We start from the raw sequence: 23,540 nt of genomic DNA, 5'->3' as shown, positions 1-23,540 counted from the left end.
GACTGTTTGACCTTGAGGCAAAAATTCAAAGTGCACAACTCTAATTTTCTGAACATGAGTGTCATCAGTTGAGGTAGAAAGCTTTCCTGGTCGAGGATCATCTTCAACTAATTGATGACCACTTTTGAATTAGGTAAACCATTTGTAACACTGCATACAACCTAGAGTACACAATATCAGGAATGTAGTGTTGTCAACTTCATGTCACTGGAGCACTCTATTTTTGCCCAATTCAAAAAGTTTATTTTTTGAACAGACCTTGTATACACCAAAATTTATAATAATCATCATTATTATTTTTTTAATGGAACTATTTTAATCAAAATGTCGGCTATTTGATGACCTTTGCTATCAAGGCAGTTGAGAGGAGCTGGAGACTTCCTGGGACCATAGAAAAATTAGAGCATGCAGTAGTTCCTATCCTTATAAATTATTATTATTTACTAATAGAATATAAAATCCAAACATTGCTTTTTATTAAAAAAAAGAAACATTTATCACTTTTTATTAAAAAAAAATATCACTAAGAGGCAAAAAGAACCCATTCTATCTCTGGGCCTCATACAAGTTCTTCATGGCACATCAGTGGCATGCCATGATATCTGATGATAGGGAAGCTTCGTTTCTGTAAGAAGCCAACTTCCAGGGGCAATTAATTGCGTGTCAATGATGGTCCATTCGTATTCGTTTGTTCAACAAGCCAATAAAAACCGTAGACTTCTCCAAATGTATTTTTAATAGATTTTCTGACGTGCTTAATAAATAAACAAGTTCAATATAATTACCTCTGTCATTAGATTTAATAGATTCCCTATGCTCTCTAAATGCCAAGTCTTGCTTCAATAAAAAACATATAACATCTATTAATTTAGATATAATATATCTATTAGCTGTAATTATCTTGTTATAATTTTCAATATTTATTTTATAATTTTTATAATTTTATTATTTACTAATGTTAAATTCTATTCTGCTTTGATTTCCAAATCGCTTCAATTTTACGAAAGAATCAATGTGACGTTTATGATTTTTGTGTCTTTTGCCAGCTTTACTCTAATTATTTAAATCGTCAAAGCCATTCTTATTCCACACACTAATTTCCTTTTGAAAATAGTAGGCCAGGCCAACAAAACAATTTTTGAATTTTTATGCATCCACAAAGCCATTTTATGTCTTCATAAATTTTATCGTAAAAATGTTCAACAATTTTTTTGTTGAAGTATTTATATTTAATTTAGACATTGGTCTTTCTCTTTTAATAATGTTTTCTTTTTCATTTTATGGTCTTGAGCAAAAACTTTTTAAAAATAAATTTTCAATATCGCAATTACATTCTGAATTGCTAGCCACAACATAAGGGCTAAAATTAAAAATAAAATTATAAAAACTTACTTGGTGAAATAAAATATGTGGTATACATACATACAAAATATTCTTCAATTGTACGAATATACTTTTAAAGAAAATTATAATTAAATATAGCTTTGTAAAGAAATGTACATAAAAATAACAAAATCTTTACTTTTTAAATCTTAAAACAATCCACTTAGTGAAACAGTTCCCTACAAGTGGCTAATGGATAGAATCAGATGTTCCTGGTAGGTGTGCAGTGCATGCATACATGTGGGCTGCCAAATCCTGAGGGTGCTGATACTGGTCAATGTCAAATGCCTCTTTTGTCGCATCACTAGTATATCTCAAAGGACGTGACAGGGTTGTTGTAAATTTTAAATGTTTCTCACCATAGCTGTAAAAATCTACATACGTTAAACTTAATACTAAATACATCATCCATCATTTTATTTCTAACTAATTCATTTTAGGACTAGGTGTCCATGAAAATTTCCAAAAATTACAACTTTTCAGTCACTCTCATTGAACTGGAAAAACTTGTCTTTATGACATCTAATATTACAAATTAATCAGTCCCCACTATACTCGGTTAGAGATTGGTTTGGCTAAGCTTTTGTTTAAGTAAAATTCTGGTTCTTTCAGCAGGGTTTTATTTATGTCCCTAATTCCCTAATCTCTTAATTATTTAGCAGAAATAAGTTGAAACCGGTTACTTTGTACTTGAATATTTGTAGCCTTGGGAAAGAAGTGAAAAGACAAATTTTTATAACAACAAATACATAAATCGTAAATTTAAGGAAAATAAATTCTAGAGCTTTTTTGTATCTTGTGCATCTTTCATTAAATTTAGTTGCAAATGATGCTGCCAAAGTAACAATTAATTTTTCAACATTGTACTAGAATTGTACACGTTTTCTTCTGCATCTCCTTCTAGATGGGGCATACTAAATCATATCATCACTAGTTTAACATTAAAATCTGTAAGTAATACAAGATGGGAGAGCAGAATAAATATATCAAATATTTTAATGGATTTTTTTTTAAACTCCTGTCAACTATACAGAACTATCATAAAAACATACCAGTAAACTCCTACCAGTTGGGTTAAGTTATAAACCTACTCGTGATTCAATAATGGAGCTAGGGCAGCCAAATATCTAGCACGCAACCGGCTAACAGCCCAGAACCGGTCCTGGATAGAATCATTGGAAGTATTATACAATATTTTGGTGTGTAGCTTCCACCATTTAAACCACGAGACAGGTGCTCTGTAAAGCGGATGTGCAAATGCCTATAATCTGGCTGCTTTACACCATTCAGATATTTTTGCTGTGGAAGCTGTCTCGTATTTTTGACAATATAGTGCTTCCATTCCACCACTGATATTCAAATATACAATAGCAATCTTATCGTTTTTTTTCACATGTAGTATAGAAATTTGTAATAAGATACATAATGTACATAATGCAGTTATAATAAAATATTAATTTTAATTCGTTTAAAGTATGTTAAAATATGAAAATAATCACACATTATGTATTCATATTTTAGAAAATACAAGGAAAGCAGCACTCCCACTGCTTCCAAGGACAGCATGCCACTGTGGCACATCTGCCATTTTTTATAAATACAGCTGAACCTGTATCTAAAACATGTTTAGGTTAATGTTACTTATGGTTCCAAAATGGCAACTCGTCTCTGATTCAAGGGAACAGAAGAAAGAAAACAGTGGGACGTACGTTCTAACCGTTCTAACCTAACCTAACCTATTCTAATAATTTGGTTGGTTATAATTATGGTAATTTATTAGAATAGGTTAGGTTAGAACATCCATCCCCACTGTTTCCTTTCTTCTGTTCCCTTGAATCAGATACGTACCGCCATTTTAGAACCATAGGTAACATTAACCCATCTGTATCCCGAAAACCTCTATCTTGGTTATTTATTTTTTCCCCTTATTTTCAGCAGTAAATTCATATATTTTTCATGTTTATCTGAATACTTATCTCCCAAAACCTCTACATCTCAAATTTGGACTGAAGTATCAATTACAAATTCAAAGCTCAGCAACTACATTTTGATAGCATAAATTGTGGTTGAGAAACATATTTTGCTATTGTAGTTGCAGTTAATGCTGCTTTTTTCCTCCTGGCTATGAGTTTGGCTTGTGTCTTATTGGTTGAAAAAGTTAGGCATCAAATTATTGACAAACTATTTCTGTTATGTCAAAAATCTCATTAATACCTAATACAGGTATGTACTGTACTTGCTATTGTATTAATACAATGCCACACCTCCAATCAAACCTATTAATCTCTTCAATTTTTATCACCGGAAGTTTAAAATTAAGATAGAAGACAGACTTTGACTTCAATTTTAATTGTAAACCAATTACTGTTTACTATGTAAGTGTCTCTATATCTCAAAACTTGTCTATCTCAGTTTTTTTCTCATGAGATTCGAGACAGATTCGATCATATACAGAAACAGAACAAATCATCATAAATTTAAGAATTTGTTTTAAATTAGTTTTTAAAATTTTCGTCGTCATTACAAGATTAATAGATTATAGGCCATAAATTTGCTTAATTAACAAATAAATTTATCCCAATCATTGGTACTTCCTTAATAACCAAGAAAAATAAAATCATAATTCAGTAAACAAACAAATAGGAAATGCTTTAAATATTTAATTTTATGAAATTTTTACCAAAAAATCTGTATACTGCTAAATAAACAAATATACAAAGAGGAAATGCAATAATATTTACTTTTGCATTTCCTGTTTGTATATTAAACTGTTTATTTAGCACTATCTAAATCAGCATTTCTCAACCTGGGGGTCGCGAGACAATAATGAAATCATTGAGAAAAAATCAATTATTATAAACTTATATAGTACTTAATGAAATAGTAAATGTACTTACAATAAGTACACATGTAAAGAAAAGAAATTAATGTGATGGTTGCATTTGTTTTTCATTTAAAATTTTCTCCATACGTGGATCAAATTACAAAGAGCATGTACACATCAAGTTTGAACTTGTAAATTGCTCATGTATGTACAGTACAAGTCATACATGCAAGTTCATACCCATTGCTATAAACGCAGCAACATAAAATAATAGAAATAGTCTTATTACATTTTTTATACTGTCGGTATCTTCTTAATGTATAAAATTAGTGCAATGTGATTATATAATATTTAAAAAAATTTACATTTATAATTACAGTCAAAATTCAATTAGTAAGGCTTACTGTTGTTATTTCTTTGGGCGGGGGGTCGCAAAATATTAATTTTATTTATATTTTCTATTTGGGGGATCACAGAGCTAAGAAGGTTGAGAATCACTGATCTAAATTATTCGATAAGAATTTCAGAAGTCATTAGTCACAGTAAATTATCAATAATGTTAAAAAAATATGTGAACAAACAAAGGAAATAATGCAATAAAATATATTTTTTTAAACTGTTAATTTATGAATGTATCCAATATATATTATCGAGACATGATGATAAATTATATTTAGTTAAAATTTACTTATTGCTAATTAATTGCATAAACATTTTATATCATGATAAGGATAAGCTTATAAATTTTTCCTTAATTTCTTTTTTTTATTTTTACATTCTTCTTGCACTAAGCTCAAGCAGAGAGATAAGAATTATATCCAAAGGGGGTGGATACAGTAATATAAGTTACTTAATTATTCTTTCACAATACTCTAGAAATTTTATACATAAACTGAAATATGTTTTTTTCCTTTTAAATTAACATTTTTCAACTTTTTATATAAAGTAGAAATTGATTTAATATATTGATATTAAAGTAATTATCACATTATGCAAGTTTGATAATTTAACTACTATGAATTATTCTTCATTGTTCGTGTATATGATAATTAATAATGATTTAAAATTTGAAACAAATTTAATATAAAAGTCTGAGAGCAAACACCTACCTGCTACCACCTGTCACCTAAACAAGGGGGTGGAGATGCTTCTGCCTTCTGCCCGTGTCTGTGTTTGTCTAAATGCGCCATCTACCAAGTTTATTATCGTTCGAAAACGCATTAATAAATTAAAATTTAAAATCGTCTTTTAATAATTTTACTGTAAAATAAATTTTAGTTCTTAAATGTAAAAAATTATTGAGTGTAGTTCGCACGAATCGGGGCTACACGATTCCAGAAATTTTTCATGGATGATGAGTCCCGGATATGTCGGAATAACGGGGCGGCAGTCACATAATCATGATGAAAGAATTCGTGTCGGAAGTGGTTCCGCACTGGCCGATACGGAATTACAAGAATTTTGGTTTAACAAAGACTGTTCGCGTTGATATAAAACAAAATTAAAGCAAATGCATGGTTAAAGCGGAATAAACACTTCGTATTTATGCCGTAATATCAGAAGATATGATTATTTAATGGAATTTAAATCATTATTTCTAGAAATAATTTTATATAAATGAAAAGCTAGTAGTAATGTTGTTGCTGAACTATCTTGGCATTCTTTATCTGTTACTAGCTGACCCGGCCACGCGTTGTTGTGGCTCAAAGTGTATCTATTATAAATGTATAACACTTCCCCCGTGGGGGGAATTTCAAAAAATCCCTTCTTAGTGTACATTATCTTGACGTACCTATTAAAACGCAATCAAAAACGCATCTAAAATAGTATAATAAAAGCCGAGTTCTTCACAGTAAGCCTTAACCCTGTCCCTCTCCACCGCAAGGAAATATCGAAAAATCCCTTTTTAGTGTATATTCTGTTGACGTAACCTATTAAAACGCAATTAAAAACGCAAAAAACCGCATGTAAAATAGTATAAATAGAAGCCGAGTTCTTCACGGTAGTAAGCCTTAATCCTGTTCATCTCCCCCAGTGGGGGAAATTTCGACATGTATATTATATATAAACACGTACTTATTCGAATGCAACGTTGTGTCAAAATTTCAAAGGAATCGGTAGGAACAAACGAACGTTATATTTTATTTATATAGATAGAAAATGATCTGCTTTAGTCCATTCTCACAGAAAAGCATAATGCCTCACAGAAGCAAACTTAGGTCGTCGGAAGTTAGCGCCATCTCTTGGACATAAAAGCCTTAATCCATATATAAATATATTTTTGAAAGGGGGAAATGGTGGTCTTCACATATGCCAGAAACCTTCGCGGGAGTGTATTAAACAACTTCCCGAAGTTCATGGCAATCGGATAAATGGTGTGGTAATGCATGAAGGACAAACACACAGACAAACAAACAGCAGACATACATTCGTTTTTATATATATAGATATAGATCATCAGCGCCGTAACTAGCCTTTTATGCGCCCGGTGCGAGCATCTGTAACTAGGCCCCAAAACTATGACCCAAAATTTGGTCCAGGTCATTTCTGTGCCTCCAGGGTTTACGCCGTGTGCCTGGGCACCGCTGGCACCGCCCTAGTTACGGCACTGGTTATTATCCCTAATAACTGCTACCATTACATTTATAAAACTTCGAATTGGTTCGAGAGACATTAAGAGTATAGGATCATATTTCTCGAATCAATTTTCCTAAAGATTTCTAGAAACGTTTCCTCATAATACATAAACCTCCTTGCAAAATTTCACAAAACTTTGATAAAAGGCTTAAAAGTTATGAGGCATAAGAGTCCAGTGGAACATCTATCGTGATTTCTCTTATTATAAAAACTAATATAAACACAATTCATATAATATGTAAACTATCTTTTATTTCTAATTGTCATTACTTATTTACAGTTACTGTAAATAAGAAATGACAATTAGAATGGACAATTTAATTCTCCTGTTTAGACGATTGAGTCGAATTTATACGAAATATGAACCAGTGAAGCAAGACTATTCATCGGATGTTTCAGATAAAATATATGAAGTAGAAATTATTAGTTTATCTGACACAAATGCATTAGCTAAATGGACGATGGCGGAATTACACCCATTTAGTGATTTTACTCTGTCCAATCATACGTTGTCTGACATGCAATTAAGGCAGGCCGGATGGCCGAGCGGTCAAGGTGGCAGCCTACCGCTCTGGGGGACCCGGGATCGAATCCGAACGGGTTGAATGATCCCCAGGAATTTTTTGGGGGTGGTCCGTTCGGATATGTCGGGCCCCGTCCCTCACCACCCGGTCGCCCCATTGTGGGCCTGGCCGAACCCATAATGGGCCTACTAAAAGAGGCCCTCTTAGTGCCCACAGGGCGGAAAGAGTTACAAAAAAAAAAAAAAAAAAAAAAAGTCCGGCAGCCCAAATTGTGGATCTTCAGAAACCGACGATGGGTGAGATTAAAACGGCCTTCCATAAACAAAACAAAACAAAGAATCACCAGCTGCCATATATGCAAGTGTGATGAAGTGTGATGAAATATACGATGAGCACGAAGATCTTTAATTAATGATCTTAGGTAGAAGTTAGCAATACTAAAATACGAGCGAGATTTGTGCGCAGATAATTTCTTACCGCACTAAATTTAACAGAAAAATTTATCACAAAACGATTATTGATGCTAATGTCTGAAATTCTATTTAATCCATGCAAGATGTGTGATACCAGAGCCCCTTCGGCCGCCAATTTAAAGTATTTTTATCTTTAATATTGGCGTTTCCACTTCCCGGGACGAGGACCCAGGGGTTGGATTTGTGGGAAGCGAGTGTTCGGGTTGTTTCATTGTGTCGAATTACGCAGAACTTGGCGCTTGACGTGTAAGTGCGTGAGTGCGAGAATTCGAGTAATGGTTAAACGGTGTATATCTTCGTGTACAGTGATGTTGTGTCCGTGTGTGTGTGTGATCGAAGAACGTCTTCGGCATGTCTATAAACAGAAAAACAGTAAATTATGATACGAGAATAAGATGTGTTAAAAAATGAAACGAAAGAGTTCTTACCATCGGAGATTTCGGAAAATATTCACATGTCCACTTGGTCCTCTTCGTGGTAAAGTTGGGAAGGGAGAAGAATCTCCCTCCCAAATGTTCCTACAAAACACAAAGACAGTGAGAAAAGGAGAAGTTGATTCATTCATTACCTAAGGTGAAGATTATTACCTTTATCAGACAGTCTTTCTTCCCGAACAGGGTTATAAGAAGAGCGAAAGACCTGACCTAGCCTAGCCTAACCTAACCTACCCTAACCGGAAGCTCAATCTTCATAGCAGCTGTTTGGGAAGAAAGGTCGGCCGAATGTCGCGTCCGGTGAAGAAACGTGTCACGTCCGGGTGGTCACAATCGGGAGTCAAATCCGTTGTCGTCGACCGAGTGTCACGTTCGGGAGACAAGTCCGTGGGCCACGTCCGGGAAAAGGTGTCGAGTCCGGGTGAAAAGTGTCTAAATCCGGTAAAGATTAAATAGAAAAAAAATTAATTAAATATAAGGTTTTAGTTTAAATGTTAGTACGACAAGAGGAAAAAAAAATTAAAAAAACCTCTTGCCTTCTTATACTACGTTAGTAAATTGAAACTAAAATCTTAAATTTAAATGATACTTCAGAAATAGCAAAGGAAAAAGTCGTTCACATCTCTTGCGAAGCGACGCTTTTTCCTTTGCATCCTTGCCCACACCGAACGAGAGGATCCCACTCGTTGGAAAAGGGAGGAATGATCGAAACATTCCTCCCCTCCCAGTGCGGCAAAGATGATGTCGTCAACATGGAGAATTTTCACTTTTCGAAACAAGTCCGAACAGCGAAATGCCTCCTCTCCGTTCAACGCGGAACGGAGAATGCTGTCGACACCTTCTATTCCTGAAGTCGTTCCCGTGAAGAAAGAACCCCTTCCGCAATTGATGGAAGAGAGTTCCTCTCCCCGCTCAAAGGGGGAAAAGGCCCTCTCTTCATCCATTGCGGAAGGAGAACGCCCTTCACACTTCTTCATCTTCTTCATCTTCTTAGGCCGCAGCCACCGCCAAAACTGCCAGTCCTTCATTCTGCAAAGAAAGAAAAATATATATATATATATATTAATGGGATTCGGATATACTTAACGCAGAAAAAGTTCATGACGAATCGGAATTCGGATAGCTCGCGTTAGATCCGAGCGGAAATTGCTAGAACGTTCCAACTGTATTTGGAGTAGAGACGACCGACCCGGAACGAAGAAACTCTCTTACATGTAATTTGTATTTGTACGACGGAAAATTAAAGACACGCCGCACGTGGCCATGCGGAAAAGGCACTCGAGCCCAAGTCGTAACAAGTGTTTCGTTATAGAGCAATTTACCTAACGTCAGTGGCGTAGCGTGGGGGTCAACCGCCCGGGGCGGAGGAAATTTCGCCGCCCACTTATTTAGGTATCTCAATTTAAAAGACTAAAATATACAGTAATTCTAAAAAACTTTTCGGCAAGAACAATCATCACTATTGTGTATCGTACTGTACAGGCTACAGGTTACAAATAAAAAAGTGATGTATATATGTTTTACAATATAATAATCACATTTATTACAAAAATTTTTACAAGGTATTATTATTTATTGTGAAATTTTGCCGCCCCCTAAAAGTGCCGCCGGGCGGACGCCCTGCGCCCCACTACGCTACGCCACTGCCTAACGTGTATGTCACATAAACGCAACGACGGCATTTAAAAGAGTTTCGTGCAAAGAAATTGAGAACGAGTCGTCCAAAACACAAGACAAACGTACGAAGAAGCGAAACGTGCCCACAGCCGAACTCGCCATTCGGGACACGAACGTTTAAGTGGCACAAAGCATTGGCAGAGGGTTACGTAAGTGTGGAAAATCTACTGCACTCAGAAAAGACCACCTCGTGGAAAGAGACAAAGAGCCTAAGGAAAATAATTCTTTGTGTCCAACCTGTATAGATAACTGTTACGTGTATTAGTATTAGACGTGTTTGCAGACAATTTAATTCTGGCAAAATAAGCCATTGAAAAGCGTTGTAACTAATACATAAATTGCATGGAGAAGTCGGAGGTCAAAGAGCGAAATTTTTGACCTGTCCAAGGAACATCCCATGCTTCAGAATGCCGTCTCCGTCCATCAATGTTTTTTTTTTTTTTTTTTAACTCTTTCCGCCCTGTGGGCACTAAGAGGGCCTCTTTTAGAAGGCCCATTATGGGTTCGGCCAGGCCCACAATGGGGCGACCGGGTGGTGAGGGACGGGGCCCGACATATCCGAACGGACCACCCACCGAAATATTCCTGGGGATTATTCAACCCGTTCGGACTCGATCCCGGGTCCCCCAGAGCGGTAGGCTGCCACCTTAACCGCTCGGCCATCCGGCCTCCGTCCATCAATGTTACCAGAGTATATTTCAGTTAAAATTACGATGGAATTCGTATTTAAAGTTACTATTAAATAATTTTTAATTGAATTTCTATAAATAATCCTTATTTTTTGACAGTGTTTATAAAATATAAATGAATTAATTACGAAAATAAACCAATGAGCAAATACTTAATCCGTTTTCGGCGCTTCGGTCGCTTTCCAATGTGGCGGCTTGTTTAAAAGTCCTAATTCACAAGCGACGGCAGATTTAAACGCAAATACGCCGGCCGATGTCGTCTCCGTAAGTTGGATTAAACGAAACGAAAATAAAATCTTACAGCTAGCTAAATTCTAATTAAAATCTTACTTTGTGTACTGTCGGCGTCCAAAAGTCTTCCTAAAACCACTTCGGGTAGCAAAAAACACACCGAAAACAGGAGCAAAGAGCGCACACGTCCGTCCGGCAAGCGGAAAACGTGCAAAGTGACGCAAAATCGTGTTGCAACAATACGCGTTTCTATAGAAACATAGAAACGGTAATTGTTGCCGTTTCTATGGAGATTAGAAAGCGCTTAACGAATTCGAATGCGATTGATGTAATGGATTCTTTTTGAATTTTAAGGCTAAATATCTGCATTTTTTACGTTTCTATCCCCGAATGACGACGGATTGGGATCGAGAGACTCCCTACCGCCCTCCGCCTTCCGTTTCCATTCCCACAAGGGGTTTTTTTTTTTTTGTAACTCTTTCCGCCCAGTGGGCACTAAGAGGGCCTCTTATAGCAAGCCTATTATGGGTTCGGCCAGGCCCACAATGGGGTGGCCGGGTGGTGAGGGACGGGGACCGACATATCCTGACGGACCACCCCCCGAAAAATTCCTGGGGATTTTTCGTCCCGTCCGGATTCGATCCCGGGTCCCCCAGGGCGGCAGGCTGCTAACCTTGACCGCTCGGCCATCCGGCCGCTCCCACAAGGGGTTAGAAGCAAGATTTTCTATAATCGAACGTCATCTTTACCTCGCCACCCCCAAAACTAGAACAAATCATTCCTCTCGTTCGTCCAGTATTCTCCGATTGACCGACAGCGCAATTTTTGCTAAATTTCGTAATATTTCGTTTATCCGACGCCATTTTAAAAGCGGTTACCTGACGTCATCGGACGTTGGTTATATGAAATATGCGTGTTATAGTTTAGTTACGTAAACGTTAATCAAAGTGATTTATATATTAAATAAGCGAATTTTATGAATTTACCTGCCCCAAAGAAAATATCGTGTATGTATTCTACACCAAGGAATCAAAATATTATAGTTGTTCTTGTAAGGAAATGGAGAAAAGTGATGGGCCTACTGCTCAAAACGAACGATTGATTTTCGTTTTATAGTCAAAAAACCCGGCAACGAGTTGCGCAACTTTCTCGGCTGTTGTGAGATTTTATTTAGAAAATAACTTTTGTGTTTTTAACTACGATATAGATAGACGCGGATGGCGAGCGGTAAAGGTGTGCAGACCAACGCTCTGGGGATCCGGGATCGAATCCGAACGGGTCGAATAATCCCCAGGAATTTTTCGGGGGGTGGTCCGTTCGGATATGTCGGGCCCCGTCCCTCACCACCCGGTCGCCCCATTGTGGGCCTGGCCGAACCCATAATGGGCCTACTAAAAGAGGCCCTCTTAGTGCCCACAGGGCGGAAAGAGTTAAAAAAAAAAAAAAAAAAAAAAAAAAATTAACTACGATATAAGAAATAGAATCGCGTGTGGCGTTATCTGTTATGTGATTTTGTTATAAAAACGATTTCTGATCTTATGAATTTTTTATAAAGTCCAGGAAATTTCTTAAGAGATAAATTCAATAAATATATACTTTTGTACGTGGATCAATAAATAATGGCTTCATTTTTTTTTCAAAGCCACATAGATTTATGGTTGTGCATTAATTTAAAAGACATGAAAATTTTCTTTAATATATGTGAATTAAAACAAATATAATATCGGAATTTTAAATTTAGGTTTAGTATTACAGTAGAGCGTCGATAAGTGGAACCAATTGGGGACTGGGGTCCTTCCAGTTAATGATTTGTTCCAGTTTCCGACTTTGTACGAAAAAATACATTAACCTGTCCGATGTTCAAATTTTTCTCCGTTGCGTATCGCTTCCTGTTGAATTTTTCTCCGTTGCGTGTCGCTTCGTGTTGAATTTTCGTCGATTTTAAGCCTAACGAAAATTTTTATAATAATAATCGAGGCTATCGTATCGTTAAAAATTATTTCTGCATTTTGTACAAACAAAATAAATATATTAAAGAATATAAAAAACATGAAAATTATACTTTAGAAGTAAATTTAGTATCAAAAACATTCGATTCAGCACGACACAGTCCGACTGAAAATCGTTCCACTTTCCGGCCATTCCACTTACCGACGTTCCACTTATCGACGCTCTACTGTATTTATCAATTGATGAAATTAACATTTATAAGAATTATTAAATTTCTTTCAAATATACATATCATTTGATATCAGTTACTACAGTATATGATATCAAGGAAGATCAAACAAAAAACTGCTCAGTGTTACCCAAACTTTTGCAATTAAACCGTTACACGAACGTTTTCATCTACTTTCCAGTAGACATCGTCAGGTGTAAAATGGCGATTCTACGATAAAATTCTTCATTTCGAATCTCACGCGCCGCTTAATCGGTGTGGCGGCTGTCTATTAGTGGATGTATAAGACGTCATAGATTTGGATAAGAAGTTATTTCTGAAGCAAATTTTATGACGTCATCAGTTAGATGAACATAGAATTTCCAGGCCATTGGGAACGATTTCGAGTTCTTATAGTTGATGGCGCTTATCTTGATGGAAGCCTTGTATATCTTATATTTCGTAAGAGGATCCTATCATTTGTAGAATGAAGAATCCTGGATAGATGAGAGAAGATCTCAACATCCGGTTCCGACGCGTAAGAGGCGAGGGTAATTGAAAAACTCTTTTTTGATGTCCTCCCGGTGTTCTTTGAGGCGTGTTTACACCTATCTATGCGTAGCCCCAATGTATGCGAGCGGAGTATCTCAGCTGCGGTCGTGTAGAGAGAGCAGCGCTGTCCAACTTATCATAGCCCGCGGGCCATATTTTCTTCACCAAACATTTCGGGGGCCAAGAAGGTTGATAAATGAAAAGTCAGTTTATGTTAATTAAAAAAATATTTTATTTATACTAAAAAGAAAACTTTAAAATATTCGTAATATATTAATGAGAACATTGTGGCCGTAATTGTTTAGCAACAATATCTTTTATGTCCACATCAATATTTGTTGTGGCAAGTCTAATTATATCTTCAAGAGTGGAATCTTTCAAACTGTTTCTATATTTTGACTTTATATATTTCATATCGGAGTATGCACGCTCGCAGATATATGTACTTCCGAACATTGATACAATTTGAAGTCCAAAATCTCTCAATTTTGGATATTTCTCTTTATCTAAAAATTTGAATATTTCTATTCCAGTTACTCCACGAGATGTAAAAAATGGGTCAGCCTGCAGGTCGCATAATTCTATTTGATATTTAAGATCAACGGAGTTGATATCAATATTGATACTTTTTTCACTCATGGAAAGATAATGGTGCTTCAACTTATATTCTTTACACACAGCTATGGTTTGTAAACATTCCAAACACTGTGGTTTACCATTCTTGTTCAGGATAAATAAATAATCTATCTCCCAGCGATCTTGAAATTCTCGATTTTCGAGGTCTATTTTTCTTTTATTAGTGGCACTCATATTCAATAATTATTTTAATTAATAAATAAATATGAAATTAATAATATTATAACACAGTCACCCTCAACAAATTCTAGACAAGACTGCACTCGCACGATTGCACGAATCAACCAAATAGCGTAGGGTATTGTGCGCATCACGTGCGCCAACCATAGATAAACAACAACCAACCACAAATATAATATGTGGCGCCAACGTTGAGCCAACCATCATCAGAAGTTAAACGGATTGCTGCTGTATTCAGCCAGGTTAAGTGAAGTTACGCAAACTAAACAGTACGTACTTTAAATTCAAATTAGATTTAAATTTTCACATAGTAAAATAATTTTAATATTAATAATAATAATTTAGTAACATAAATTTATTCATAGTAAAATGTACTCGCGGGCCGTAAAAATAATTTGGCCAGTTGGACAGCCCTGGTGTAGAGGAACCAAGTACAGTCAAACCTGTTTTTATGCGGTCTTTTTTTGTGCGATTTTTTTATTTGTGCGGTATAGTTGGCGACTAGTCTCGTGCGATTCGTCATGTCTCACGTTTTTTTTTTTTTAACTCTTTTCGCCCTGTGGGCACTAAGAAGGCCTCTTTTAGTAGGCCCGTTATGGGTTCGGCCAGGCCCACAATGGGGCGACCGGGTGGTGAGGGACGAGGTCCGACATATCCGAACGGACCACCCCCGAAAAATTCCTGGGGATTATTCGACCCGTTCGGATTCGATCCCGGGTTCCCCAGAGCGGTAGGCTGCCACCTTTACCGCTCGGCCATCCGGCCGTCTCATGTCTCACGTTGACTTATTATAGCTAAATAAACTTATTATAGCATAAATGAACTTATTATAGTAATATTATTGCATGAATATGCGAAAAATGAAATAATTTATTTTTTAAGTAAAAAAAAAAACACCACCTGGACAAAAATATGTAAAACAGACGATAGACAAGATGATGCAGTCAAGTGCTGACATCTGTTGTCAATAAATTCTATTTCGTACGGTTTTGAGTTATTTTCTATGTGAGACTTTTTTTATGCGGTCCCTATTGGCCGCATAAAAAAAATATATTTTTAATTGTGTTGCGAAAACTATTTTTTATAGCCACTCGTGAAGTTTCGTGCAATTTTTATGGTTTTTTATGCGGTCCCTATCCACCGCATGAAAACAGGTTTGACTGTACACTCCTGGGAGGTGGTGCCAAATTTTCTTGTGGTACCGTTTAAATGCCAAACGAAAGCCGGAAGAGTTGGCAATTTTTTTGTAGATGGGGGCCAAAGCACTGTTATACGTGATCGCTCTAAAGTCAACAGCATGCAAACATCTACACTTAGTCCTGCGGATTTTTCGACCCGTCCGGATTCGATCCTGGGTCCCCCAAAGTGGTAGGTTGCCACCTTGACCGCTCAGCCATCCGGTAAATTTATGGGATATTGTTAGACAATAGAAAGGAGTAAATAGACAAGAATTATCACGTGTTCTAACTTTAAGGACACGTAGATAGAGCCAGTAAGTGTAGATTGTTTCATTAAAATATTTATAACAAAGTCAATGATTAATATATTTTAGACGGTTAATAATATCTGGTAATTTAAGACGAATTTTGGCAACTCAAGGTTATCCTCGTTGCTGTCCGATCAAATAGGCCTACTTGATGGTCATGAATAAGGCTAAGTACACATTAGGCGTTGGGCGTTGCGTTAAACGCACGTTAGCAGCGTATACATCGCGCGTTTAGCTCGGCGTTCGACGACCGTTTAGTGGGGCGTTCAGTTTGGAAATGGACGTGGAAGTGATTGTGCGTGGCTCCTGTATCGTCGCTATAAAAGACGACGGCAGAGGCATAGAAAATTTTGGGTGCACCGAATATTATGAGATAGACTGACGCATGGAATGTTTGTGACGTTGTATTCAAAACTAAGACAACATGAACCCAAGTTTTTTTAATTATTTTAGGATGTCTATAAAATTATTTGACGACTTACTCCATATCATAAAAGTGGATTTTACTGGTGAATCAACAATTTTAAGAGACTCAATTTCTCCAGAAGAAAAACTCGTTATCAATAAATAAATCAGTATCGAAATGATCGTTCTCCATTTCGGCCAACGTCCCGAAAGCGCGCGATCGAATGTACAACAAAATGGCTGCGCATGTATCTCAAAGCGCGCGGCTGACGCCCGCGAAACGCGCGTTCTAACCAAAATCTATCAGACGGCCGGAAGGCCGAGTGGTAAAGGTGGCAGCCTACCGCTCTGGGGGACCCGGGATCGAATCCGAACGGGTCGAATAATCCCCAGGAATTTTTCGGGGGTGGTCCGTTCGGATATGTCGGGCCCCGTCCCTCACCACCCGGTCGCCCCATTGTGGGCCTGGCCGAACCCATAATGGGCCTACTAAAAGAGGCCCTCTTAGTGCCCACAGGGCGGAAAGAGTTAAAAACGAAAAACCAAAATCTATCAACGTGCGTTTGACGCGCGCTTGGCCAGAAGCGCGCGTTTGAGTGTGTACCTATGTGGAACTCTTGGTTTTTTAAAACGCGCGTTACCAAAGCGCGCTTGAAAACGTCTAACGTGTACACAGCTTAAAGGCTACTTTAGCACCCATAAGATGAAAAGCATTTTTATAAACGCAGTTAAAATACAGTTTTAAACAATGAAAACTGATAAAATTAATTTAGTTATTATAATTTTTTCAACGAATATATAAATATAATGAAAACATCCGAGAAGAAATTCATCAACTTTTAAAATTTTTTAAAAAATATAGAAAAACTATCATTTGGCAACACTTATCTTAACGAACACATGGCGCTCAGCCTCAAACGTATACAGAAAATATATTTGTCCAGTTTTTGGTTTTATAATGAATATTACTTAAGACAATTTTTAACTTATAGATTTACCCATTAATCGTGTATATATTTTAATAATAAGTTATATGAAATATGCCTACTAATTGTATTAGATGTAATAAATTTAAAGCGGTTTTAAAAAGACCCAAAACGGTAAGATCATAAAGATCTTTCTTTCCGAAAAATATACAGTTTACAATTAATACATTATACCAAATAAGCATTTTATTGAATAGGTATATTTTACATAATTTTGTTAAAAGTAATATAATTTTTATAATTTTAGGGAAGTGCATTATGTAAGGAATGTTTCTTTTGGGCATTTGAATTAGAAGTTCATGAAACAATAAGAAGTGGAAATTTATTTAAGAAAAATGATTATGTAGCTATTGCTGCATCTGGAGGGAAAGGTAATTATTTTTAATGATAAATCTCTTTAATAGTTTGTGGATTTATATGCCAGAACATGCATGCCATTATGCTCCCTAGACAGATGTACAATATAATACGTAAATAATGCAGCCCTTTTGATTCTTCTAAATAAAACATTTTTAACACTTTGAAAACACTATGCTCTGCTAAAACAGTGAGAAACTAAAAGTTGCTTAATATGTTTAGGAGTAATGTTGCATCAGTTTCAATTATTATTATAAAATAATTGTATCTATTTCTTTTCAGATTCAACTGTTTTAGCATATGTTCTGAAACTTTTAAATGATAGATACAATTATGATCTAAAACTTGTTTTATTGTCTGTGGATGAAGGAATCACTGGTTATAGAGATGATTCTCTTGAGGTTTGTGATTTAATTTTATACTTCTAATTCTAAATGTACACTTTTTAAAAAGTACAATAAGAAATGTGAAAACATTAATAAGTAAAATATATATATATATATATGTTACAGTCAAAACCCATTTTTAGTTAGAACGCGTTTTAACTAGTTGAAACTAGTTTATACTGGATGTCTTTGTTAAAACTCGTTTTGTCTAGTTAAAACTAGTTTTAACTCAAATTCATTTTTGACTAGCAGTAAATTCTAGTTTTAACTAGACAAAACGGGTTTTAACAAAGACATCCAGTATAAACTAGTTAAAACGCATCCTAACTAAAAACTGGTTTTGACTGCAACATATAGAGTGATTCGGGGTAAGGTGGTAAGCGGGGGAAGATGCCTACTTTTTGATATTTTCAAACGGTGACGTCAGATATTGTCATGTGTTTGTATGATGAATTGTTGGGCCAATATTGAGTACGGAAAGCTGTAGTTGGCTACCATTACTTCATTTTCTACATCTGAGAAGAATAAAAGCAAGATAAGAACGAAGTTTTTGTTATGAAATGTTTCTAGAATCATTTTAAAACTAAAAGTTAAAATAGAATTTATTAAAAATTGCGGAATTAATGTGTGATGTAGTTAAGGTTCTAAAGTTTCCATTGTGAGCTACCGCCGATCCTGATCAGACATGCTAGAACACTTACAACGTAGGCATCTTACACTGACAAATGGAAAAGATGCCACATTTTTCATGGGGTGTTTAACATGCCTATTTTTTGTTAATTGAATTCCAATATGCCTATTTTTAATAAATTTTTGTTTTCTCGTTTTATTGCAGGATGTGCATAGAAATTATATAGGGACTTCTCAAAAAGGTTTTTGGACTGAAAAAAGCTTTCAGCTAGCTATAGAGCACATTAGAATGGGCAGAAACTTAACAATACTTGTACTGTGCTGTTATACTTACTATGAAGTACTTTGTACTACATATGCAATAAATTAAATTTGGTTAAGATATTCGAAAATGAATTTTATGCAATTATATTTGTTATCTTACCCTAATGGCATTTGGAATCTCACCCGGATACTTAGGGTGAGATGCCTAAAATGCTAGACAGTAAAAAAGTCGTCATTGCAAACACAATATATAATTATTTTTCATATACTGCAAAAGTTTTATTTGGAAAACATGCTCAAGAATATGATATTTCCGTTAGAGGCCTCCAGAACCCAAATTATTGCTATAATTTCCTTTATAAGCATAATGTTAGGCATATTCCCCCGAATCACTACACATAACTTTATTTATTTCCCCCAGACATATTTATGTAGCTAAAATTAGTTTTAACTAATGTTAAAAGTTAAAACTAGTTTTATCTAAAATCAAAACATGTACAGCAGTAAATTAACTGGACAAAATTCGTTTTGTCTAGTTAAAACTAGAATTTACTGCTAGTCAAAAATGAATTTGAGTTAAAACTAGTTTTAACTAGACAAAACGGGTTTTAACAAAGACGTCCAGTATAAACTAGTTTCAACTAGTTAAAATGTGTTCTAACTAAAAATGGGTTTTGACTGTAACATATATATAAAATAACATCACAAAGAACCTTAAAATTGCAGTAATATTTTTAATCTTCTAATGTTTTTAGTTGCCACATGAATACTACCAAAGTGGAGATACCATATGTATTTTTACCTATTCTTATATGTATCTGTATTTTAGTATTTTATTAGTATTACTTTGTATTTATTCTACACATTTTTTGTTAATTGTTTAGTTCATTTATGAATTTTTGTGTTTTTCTTTTTTGTATAATTTTCCATTTGCTTAAAAATCCAGCATTTTCTCATTTAAATATTTGTTTTAGAATATTAATGTTTAAATATTTATTCCAGAATACATTTAAGTTTCTGTTCATTTTTGAATGAAACTGACATTTGAGTTGTATTTTTACCTGAAGTAGGTCAGTAAAAAATGACTGAAAATATTGGAAGATTAAAAATATGCAAGTTTAAGGTATTTCATTATTAAATTAAATTAAATTTAAAAAATTTAAAATATGATTAAAAATTGTAGCTTGGCATTTTGACAATGTCACAGTAAATAATTGCTCATTGAAATACAAAATTTATTATATTTTATAATTGAATTATTTAAATGAAAATGAAAATTTATTATTAGTTTATTTTAATATTTTAATGGCTTAATAGAAAGAACATTTTGAAATAATTTAATATTTTAATAACTTTGTTGTAATTTTCATAGACAGTTAAAAGGAACGAAGTGCAATATGGCATTCCATTAAGGATTTTTTCTTATGAGGTAAGTCACATTTAATTATATTTGCATGCATTCATTTCTGTGTTGGTTGTATTCATTATGTATAAAATTTGTATGTTTAATATGTATAGTAATTATTATAAAAATACAAATGCACAAAAAATGTAATGAAAATTTATATAGTTATGATTAATTTGATTTCTTGCATTGCCTAATGTAGAAATAATAATGCAGTTTTATAACTACATTATTACTTCTGTATAGTTGAAGTTGACTCTCAATAAATCAAAGTGTAACTTACGGAGGGTTATGGAAACTACCACAAACAATAGAGAGGTTGAGGCACAAGTACAAACATTAAACTTGTACAGCAAAGAGAAGTACATGTTTGACGTTTCAAGTCCAAGTAAAAAAACCTTGTGGTGCTTGTTCACAACATCATGTGACTCAGTGAATGTCACGCATTGATTCACAGGAAATTTGTTGAAAAAATGGCAGATACATTTAACATGAAGGGTTACCAGCAAAGGTAAATAAACAAATTAAACTATTTAAAAGTATTTATAGGATGTTTAATAACACTAAATAATTATTTTTAATTAGCATTGTGTCTCCTATCGTACGATCGGACAATAGGACTACCTCATACTTTTGTCGAGGGAAGTAGTGGCTTATGTAAATTCGAAAGCAGCTCGGAAAATTAATTTTTAGAAAATTTACAAACATATTACGCTGTTGATGATAGAAAATGGCATAGGAGAACAAATCTGCCTTAAGATAAGCTATTATGAAGACAAATATATGTAAATTATATAGACACTTCACATCACGTGTTAAAAAATTGAATAATTAAATAATTTCTGGTTTAAAATCATCTGTTTCTTTACAATATTATTCATAAATGCTTAAATAATCATTATTTTAATAAAATATGTCATAATTTAACCCCAAACACAAAAAAATGAAGAAGTTTAAGCCGATCATCTACTCGCCATTCCAGACGTAGCAAATGCCATTATTAACCATATAGAATTGCCAGATGGCGGCGCTCATCCATCCGCCGTTCACGTTTTGGGCTGAATACCTGCACCTCAACCTCTCTTATATAGTTAGATTCCGTGCCCTTTGTCTAAAAACAGTTACTGCTGGTATGCATATATGTTGATTAAAAGTTCTGTCGTTAATGTTTTTTCCAACTTCAGTAATTGGTTCTGGTACGTGTGTTGATTAAAAGTTCTGTTTTAGAAAAAATGTAACAATAGTTACAAAATGGTGTTTAATACTACTATTTTAATATTTATTTTTCTTTATAAATGTGCACATTCATATTGTAGGATTTACAGTATTTTCAAAAGTTTTTGTATATATTTGTCTGTACTTTCTTTGCTATTTCTTGTTTGTGTTTAGTGTCAACTGCTAAATGGTCTCTTTTTAATAACCATGTTTCTACCTTTACTTTTCAAAATATTATCATTAGTACTTCTCTGCACCTTATTCTTGAGAAGAACATAATAGGGATTGACAATTACCAGAATTGTCTGTTAATCAAAAGATAATCTCTGATTATATTTTGCACAAACTGGATAAAAATAAATAAAAAAAATATACCTTTAAAACATCCAGTAACGAATTTAATGAAATAAAAACGTTTTGGTCGGTTTTACCAATCTTCATCAGTTATGATACAACAGAACACTAATACAAAAATTTAAAATTTTAAAAACAATAATCAGAATTCTAAGATAAATATATAAATAAATAGTTGAGATTAATCAAATAAATATTCACAGAAATATATTAATTAAAAATAAAATAACAACAAATGAATAAATATCGTCCAATAAAATTAATTTTCCTAAGTGGACCGTCATACTGTAGACAAATTGTCTGCATCTCTATGGTTGATGCAAGATGATTTTTTGTGCTTTATAGATTTCCAGTTTTTCTAGATGTCCTATCATGTGTATATTAGAAGTTGGTCTGATGATGTTTGCTTGTTCTCATTGTACTTTCATATCCTGATGTTGCAAGTAAGCCACTAGTGCCGTATTATTTAGATTTTTATCAATTGTGTACTTATGCTCCTTAAGTCATTGTTGTAAATCATGTGTAGTGGCACCCATGTAGAATGGTTTTGATTCAAAATGCTGGTTTATTATCGGGATAGAGTAAATCCTTGTGGACAAATTACATTTATTTGGCTTCTTATCATTCCTTAAAATTCTGAAGATTGTTGGGTTGGTCAGTATGCTATCAATACATCATTAGCTTTGATGGGATACTGTGTCTTGTATACTGGTATAATGGGTATATGCCCTTCTAATCAATGATCTAAATGCTGTGAACTTTGTGTGCTGGGGATCAACAGAGTTATATGGAATTAAAAAAGGTTGAAAACATGGTTTCTGTATAGCTTTATTATAAGATTTCTGTATATCTTTGATTATAAGATTTCGTCGGATGGCTTTAACCATTCGACGAAATCTTATAATCAAAAACTTTTTGCAATAATTCATCACCAGAAGGAATATTGAAAAATCTACATTTAACAGCGCATTCTCCCAGTGGATATAAGCAGCCGAAATTCCTGAATGGAACAGGATGGAAATCCAGAAGACGTTGTAAGATCCACCAATTCCAATTTTTTAAATTTATATTTTTAATTGGATAATTTTTTGTGTTTTTAAGACTAGACAGCTGAGTAGCCTATAAAGGAAGGTCAGGTCGTATAAAAGTTTTATTCTGAACATGTAATAAAATGGTGGTTTCCAAAAAAAATTTTTGAATCGACTGTGTCTGTCTTTATTTTACAAAAAAAAATTTTTATTTCATTAAATTTGTTACTGGAGATGTTTTAAAGGTGTATTTTTTTAACCTCCAATGAAAAGAGGTGTTCCCATCCCATTTGCTTTTTATGTCACCTCCAGTTTGTCCACAGCATTTTTTGTGGCTGATAGAATAGCCTGATTTCTTTCATTTTTATGGTGCCAATCACCAGACTTCTTACCTGAACATAGAATTTTTCTTATGGCATACCAGCAGATAGCATAAAAAATATCAGCACATTCTGGCTGAAAAATACATTATATTTTATTATATCAGAGATTTCTACATATACAAAATAACTGAATATTTATTCTAAGTTGTATGAGTTCTGTAAAATATTGATATCTTCAAAATTGCTTTAAACCTATTATATCTATTTGAGAATATTTATTTTATACTTTAGTGAAAGAAGTCT

The 23,540-nt window shown here is 34.4% G+C and overlaps 3 protein-coding genes across 3 annotated transcripts in view; 1 reads left to right on the top strand and 2 right to left on the bottom strand.

The window, feature by feature from the left end:
* Nucleotides 1-5,389, bottom strand: part of LOC136978164 (sorting nexin-32-like) — a 51,544-nt gene extending 46,155 nt beyond the window's left edge. Inside the window, exon 1 of the mRNA XM_067273848.1 lies at nt 5,317-5,389. The gene's annotated coding sequence lies outside the window, so the exon portion shown is untranslated. The remainder of the gene's footprint in view (nt 1-5,316) is intronic.
* Nucleotides 5,390-13,855: 8,466 nt separating this feature from the next.
* LOC136981418 (general transcription factor II-I repeat domain-containing protein 2B-like) lies at nt 13,856-14,392 on the bottom strand. Its single transcript, XM_067277773.1, has one exon. The coding sequence runs from the start codon at nt 14,390-14,392 to the stop codon at nt 13,856-13,858; it is 537 nt and encodes a 178-aa protein (XP_067133874.1).
* A 2,797-nt stretch (nt 14,393-17,189) lies between these two features.
* The window catches only part of Ctu1 (Cytosolic thiouridylase subunit 1), a 35,474-nt gene continuing 29,123 nt past the window's right edge, over nt 17,190-23,540 (top strand). The window contains exons 1-4 of the mRNA XM_067262073.1: nt 17,190-17,389; nt 17,523-17,646; nt 17,915-18,033; nt 20,285-20,341. Coding sequence (XP_067118174.1) covers nt 17,330-17,389; nt 17,523-17,646; nt 17,915-18,033; nt 20,285-20,341 — 360 coding nt within the window. The 5' untranslated portion in view covers nt 17,190-17,329. The remainder of the gene's footprint in view (nt 17,390-17,522; nt 17,647-17,914; nt 18,034-20,284; nt 20,342-23,540) is intronic.

The sequence above is a fragment of the Centruroides vittatus genome, unplaced genomic scaffold (assembly GCF_030686945.1).
Source record: "Centruroides vittatus isolate TY-2023 unplaced genomic scaffold, ASM3068694v2 contig_10, whole genome shotgun sequence".
NCBI lineage: Eukaryota > Metazoa > Arthropoda > Arachnida > Scorpiones > Buthidae > Centruroides > Centruroides vittatus.
The sequence above is the reverse complement of the archived record's forward strand: the minus strand, read 5'-3'. Positions and strand labels throughout refer to the sequence as shown.